General features: G+C 38.5%; 1 protein-coding gene across 1 annotated transcript in view; it reads right to left on the bottom strand.

Moving 5' to 3' along the window:
* Positions 1-1,375: 1,375 nt before the first annotated feature.
* The window catches only part of LOC109915548 (serine/threonine-protein phosphatase 2A 56 kDa regulatory subunit alpha isoform), a 54,568-nt gene continuing 49,943 nt past the window's right edge, over positions 1,376-6,000 (bottom strand). Inside the window, exon 12 of the mRNA XM_048600773.1 lies at positions 1,376-2,162. Within this exon, the coding sequence (XP_048456730.1) occupies positions 2,015-2,162 (148 nt within the window). The 3' untranslated portion in view covers positions 1,376-2,014. The remainder of the gene's footprint in view (positions 2,163-6,000) is intronic.

The raw sequence follows: 6,000 nt of genomic DNA, 5'->3' as shown, positions 1-6,000 counted from the left end.
CAGTAGCAGCAGTGTGCATTATCTACAAGATGCAATGCAGAAACTCACTAAAGATCCTCAGACAGCACCTTCCAAACCTGTGACCATTTCCATCTAGAAAGACAAGGGCAGCAACTATATGGGAACACCACCACCTAAAGTTACCCTCCAAGCCACTCATCATTCCTGACTTGAAAATGCATCGCTGTTCCTTCACTGTCGCTGGGTTAAAATCCTGGAATTCTCTCATGAATCGCATTGCGGGTGAACCCACAAAAAGTAGACTGCAGCGGTTCAACAAGTCAGCTCATCAGCACCTTCTCAAGGGCAACTAGTGCCGGGCAATAAATGCTGGCCAGCCAGCGACACCCACATCCCACAAACAATTTTTAAAAAATGACATCAACAGCAGGATGCAGCTATAGTCAGTGCACATCCTTCCTCTGTCCTACCCTGTCCCAAGCCTGATGCTCCTGTATCTCTAAAATTTCCCCAAACTTCTTTTCCAACTTTACCTTTTTTTGTTTGAATGAAAATAAAAACCCGCTTACTGCTTGAGGAAGATAAAAATGAGAAAATCATTTCAAGATTTCTGTTCTGAAGGTATGGTTCCACAATAAGTCTCTGATTTGATCTTATCGATACATTACAAAGAACTAACGTTTCATGTGGGATGAGCTAAAGCTGCATGGATAAAGAAAACTTCACCCAGTGAAGCAAGGAAAATAAACAAAAATCTATTGGCATATAACTACACCTAAGTGTTTAGGATCAAAACTGTACAACTCTTTGCCCCGAGGAATGATGCATGTTTAGTTTTTAATATACTTTACTCCAGATATATTCTGTTAGTACTCGTTAGAGATCCATGGAAAGTGCAAACAGATGCAAAGTCAACTTAACTTTGACTTAGTCTAAAAAAAGTACCTATATTGCAACTTCAGAAATGCACCCTGTTCTATGCTGCCCAAGACAGCTACATCTGAAGAGGAGTCTCTAATTATGTAAGATAAAAACATATTGGAGAAAACTCAGCAGTCTGGCAGCATCTGTGGAGAGAGAAACAGATTTAATGTTTTGAGGCCAAAATGACTACTTCAAAACTTTGCGACATGCAACTTGTAGCCAAACAGGAAGTGGGTCAAGAGTGCCCAATCTCATTTCATACAGAAGCACTGCAGTCGCAGACAGTTTCTCTCGTTCCACCTGGTGCATATTAATAAATAGACACTGATGATCTACAATGTAACCCTATTTCTTTACTTAAGTAATGAAAATCTAGGACTGGATATCTGAACTTTTACACTTTAGTGCAATTATGAGAGATTTATACGGCTCCATCAGAAACTGTAAAACGTTTCCTAAAATATAAAAATTAATAATGGTGAGATCCAAATACAAATATTATGTAGACTTTATTGAATGTTGCTCAAAACCTCAAATAAGTTGTTTTATTACAAAAGAGCTTCACACTGCCATAGGTTTACAGAATGGAATGGTTCTCTGGCACAGGCATCAGAAAGACTAGTTGAAGAGAAAAAAAAACATACAATATTTTATCCTTGAATTTCTAATGCTTGCTGTGTATGCATAACTCACTCCCTTTCAAGTTACTTGAGGTCTGTAGCATTGTGAGAAGCACATATAAAATAGGAAAAATCTATATTTAAATAGCTGACTAATTTTCAATGTGCAGCACAATCAAAAAAATTTTTCAAGTCTTAATTTCACCACTCAATTATTTTCACTCTGGTCACAAATGATAAATTCATTTATCCTCTGAATTCTAAAAAGTGACGTAATAAATTCATGATCAGACAAAGTTACAAATATCATGTGGTCACACAGTAATGTTCAAAGTTCATATTCTTTCCTTTTGACATAATTTACAGCTCATCAAAAAAGTAGGTCTTTTTTGGAAGTATACTGCTGAAGGTTTTCCTTGTGTGTGCATTTTCCCCACACATATTCCAAAACATGTATGAAATGCTCCATCACTCATAGCCTGTAACTGTACACCAACCGCTGATTTTGGTTATTTGGCACTTGATTTACTGCTCTGAGCATTTTCCACATTGTTGGTATGGATCTGCAAGCTGCCAGAAAGTGCCTGGCTTCTCTGGAGCTGTAACTCTTCAAGATTCTTCCAAAGCTCTTCACGCTCCTGTTCTTTCTTCTTTTCGCTGCAAGATAAAAGAGTAATTTGCTACTGAATAGAACAATTCAGGCACCAGCATTGTACAGCAGTTTCTGAAAGTGTGTTAAATGTTAAAAATTGAATTTTCTGAATTAATTTTTAAGTGCAGTAATTGAACAGTAAAATATATTTATGGAATTATTCAAATACAAACGCCTAAAATGTATTTTCTGTAAATAATCACTATTATCTCAATAGCCATCCTTGACTTTTAAAAATATTGTCAAAAATAAGATTGCCATACATTTTGTTGCATAAATGCTCTTCAGCTCCAAAGAAGGATAATTTTAAAATCTTTGCTCTGAATCAGCCTGTGTAAATTTAGAAGTCAACAAACAACAAATTTTGTAACTTGCCACTCACATGATTCAGAGAATTGTCTTTAATTTGCAGTGCAATGTATAATGCTAAAAAAGCAAATTCAAATATTTATTGGTGTTATGTTGATGTGGAACACTAAACTTTAGGGGGATGCCGTGCTTAAGAGCAATGTTACTGGACGAGTAATCCAAGCCACCGGGCTAATGTTCCGGGCTATAGAATTCAAATTTCACCGTGGCACGGGGTGAAGTTTGAATTCAATAAAACAAAAAACTTGGAATTAAAATTAAAGAATTGTTGCAAATAAAAACTGGGTCACTGATATTCTTTAGGGAAGGATATCTTCCATCCTTATCTGGTCTGATCTACATGTGACTTCTGATCCACAGAAACATGGTTGACTCTTAGCTGCCCACTGAGCAATTGGGGATGGTCAACAAATGCTGGCCTATCCAGTGATGCCCACATCCATAAATGAACTAAACAAAATACTGAAACCTCAGCTAAAACTAAAAGAAACTAAAATAAACAAAATAGTACTTAAAGCTTGTTTTGTTAACAGCCTTAATTAGTCATTGAATCCCTACAGCGTGGAAGCAGGACATTCAGCTCATCAAGTTTACACCGACCCTCCAAACAGCATCCCACCCAGAAACACCCAATTCCTGTAACCCTACATTTCCCATGGCTACTCCACCTAGCATACACATCCCTTGACACCACAGGAAATTTAGCATGGCCAATCCACCTAATCTGCACATCTTTGGACTGTGCACAGGAAGTCCACGAAAACACAGGGAGAACGTGCAAACTACACACAGAAGGTTGCCTGAGGGTGGAATCAAACCCAGGTCCCTAGCACTGTGAGGCCACAGTGCTACTGTGACCTTCTGTATTTAAAAATCCAAGACTTGTGGCCAAACCTGGTGGCTCATATTTTGAATAAAAATATCAAGTAGAATTTTTCACAAAATTACATATATGGGCAACTGAAACAATTTATACCCATTGAGACAGCATTTGCAAATATATATATATTGTTACCACATTGATATAATTTCAGTTCATTAGCCATGAGGATACGGTGGAGTGAGTTTTATCACAAGCCAATTAATGAAGCCTGCAACTCAACAGAAAGAACAACTGCGCTTTGGCATTGTGACAATACTATGGCTTCAAGAGGTGTATTTTGTCCTCTTTTTTAAATTATAACAGAGGTTTGGAGTGGTCTGTGTCAAGCCAATAAAGTAAGTAGCTCTTGAGGCCCTACGATTATTTTAAAATTGGAATAATAGAAGCAGCCTGAATGGGTAGGATCAAGCTCCCACAGAACCACGTTGTTAAACTTGAAAGGGTTCATATAAGATTTACAAGCATGTTGCCAGGGTTTGAGTTATAGGGGGAGGCTAAATAGGCTGGGCTATTTTCTTTGGACCGCTGGAGGCTGAGGAGTGACCTTACAGAGGTTTATAAAATCATGAGGGGCATGGATAGGGTAAATAGACAAGGTCTGTTCTCTGGGGTGGGTGGGTCCAAACTAGAAGCCATAGATTTAAGGTGAGACGGGAAAGATTTAAAAGGGACTTAAGGAGCAATTTTTTTTTACAGAGGGTGGTGCGTGTATGGAATGAGTTGCAAGAGGAAGTGGAGGAGGCTGGTACACTTACAACATTTAAAAGGTATCTGGATGGGTAGATGAATAGGAAGGGTTAAAGAGGGATATGGGCCAAATGCTGGCAAAATGGGACTAGGTTAATTTAGGCTATCTGGTCAGCATGGACAAGTTAGACTGAAAGGTCTGTTTCCATGCTGTGCATTTCTATGACTATGACCAGGGTTTTTAGTTTAGTTTTCAGTAGTTGTTGGGGTTGTGAAAGATGCTACACCTCTTTCTCTTTGCTACAGCTAAAAGCTTGGGCTCTCTTCTTTCTGCTAGAATTGCATGTGAGACGATCTACTTTACTGAATTTGCCTTTGCTAAGGGTGTACTTACTGGATGTTACTATATTGGAACAGTTAATTAGTTTACTATTTGTTAAGCATTTTGCTAGAGTTACAGTTAAGCCAATTCTTTTATTTTTATTTTGTTTGTTTTCAACTACAGTGTTTGAATAAACTGTGTTTTGCTTCAAGCTTGGTAGTTTGACCAATTGAATTTCATCTGGCAGACAATGCCTAGCACTTGCCATTAAAATAAGAAAATGTTAGGGTCTAGGCTATCTTAAAATATTTTGAGGGTGAGAGATCTGGTCCATAACAAGTTGGGGGATCTTGTCAGGATCAAATCTTTAATTCTAGGTTGGGTTCAGGATTAATGAATTCAAAGGAATTGAGTGGTTAATGTTCCTTTTTTTTATTTGGGTGTTGCATTCAGTTGGTCTGCCTTGTGTAATAATGGTTCTTTTAGTCACTAACAGTTTCCTGTGGGTGGAAGAAGTCACTTCAGGTGTTTTACAGAAACTGAGCAAGGGAAGATTTTTCAAATTGGCAAACAAGTTGAAGTTGAAGTTGTTGTCTGTGTAAGGAAAGGGGAAATAATTGTGACAATAGTGCAGCATTTACAATTGCCAGGAATACAAATAGAATCACTGGAAATGGCTAAAATTCAATTGCAATGAATTAGAGGCAATGGCAAGAGAAAAGGAAATGACAGTCTGAATTACAATTAAAAGCAGAGGAAAAAGAAAAGGACAAAATAACCCTGGCAGAACAAAAAGAAAAGGAAAGGACGGCCCTAGCAGAAGAAAGGGAGAAAGAGAGAGAGATTTTCAATTTTCAAGGCTAGAACTGAAACCTCAAAGTTGACTTAAAATGGCAGACATACAGGTGAAAGGTAGTAGTAGTGATGACAGTGATGGAGAGCAATTGCATTATAGACAAAGCCTGATGGGAATCTTTTTAAATATGTCTACATGTAGCCTAAGTTTGACGAGAAGAATGTAGAAGCCTTTTTCATTTCATCTGAGAAAGTGGCTAAACAAATGAAATGTGGGTATTTTTGATCCAAACAAATTTGGTAGGTAGAACTTGTGAGGTATTTGAATCACTATCAGAGAAGGTATCTGGTGAGCATGATGAGGTGAAAATTGCCATCTTAAGTGCGTAGGAGGCAGTGCCAGAAGTCTACAGACATTTTAGGATTCTAAGGATGGAACCTGTTCAAATGCACATACAGTCTGAAAGGACCAAACAAAATAACTTTGATAGGTGAATAAGGGCACTGAAAATATGTCAAACATATAATGCTCTTTGACAATTATTTTCCAATATAGAAATTCTTCTGGCAACATGGCCAGTACTCCCCTGCTCTGCCTGTTCTTGTTCTTTTTATTCTTTTTACCCCTCCTCTTAGCCCTGGAGGAGGGTGAAGAGCAGTGCGCGGGCGCCGAGTCCCAGGTGAAGAGCAGTGCGCGGGCGCCGAGTCCCGGGTGAAGAGCAGCGCGGAGGAGGCAGTCCTGGAACTTACCTTGGAGCAGCTGAGTGCCTGTATGGAGCAGACTGCA

This window comes from Rhincodon typus, chromosome 9, assembly GCF_021869965.1.
Source record: "Rhincodon typus isolate 14 chromosome 9, sRhiTyp1.1, whole genome shotgun sequence".
NCBI classification, from domain to species: domain Eukaryota; kingdom Metazoa; phylum Chordata; class Chondrichthyes; order Orectolobiformes; family Rhincodontidae; genus Rhincodon; species Rhincodon typus.
This window is presented reverse-complemented; position numbering and strand designations above follow the sequence as displayed.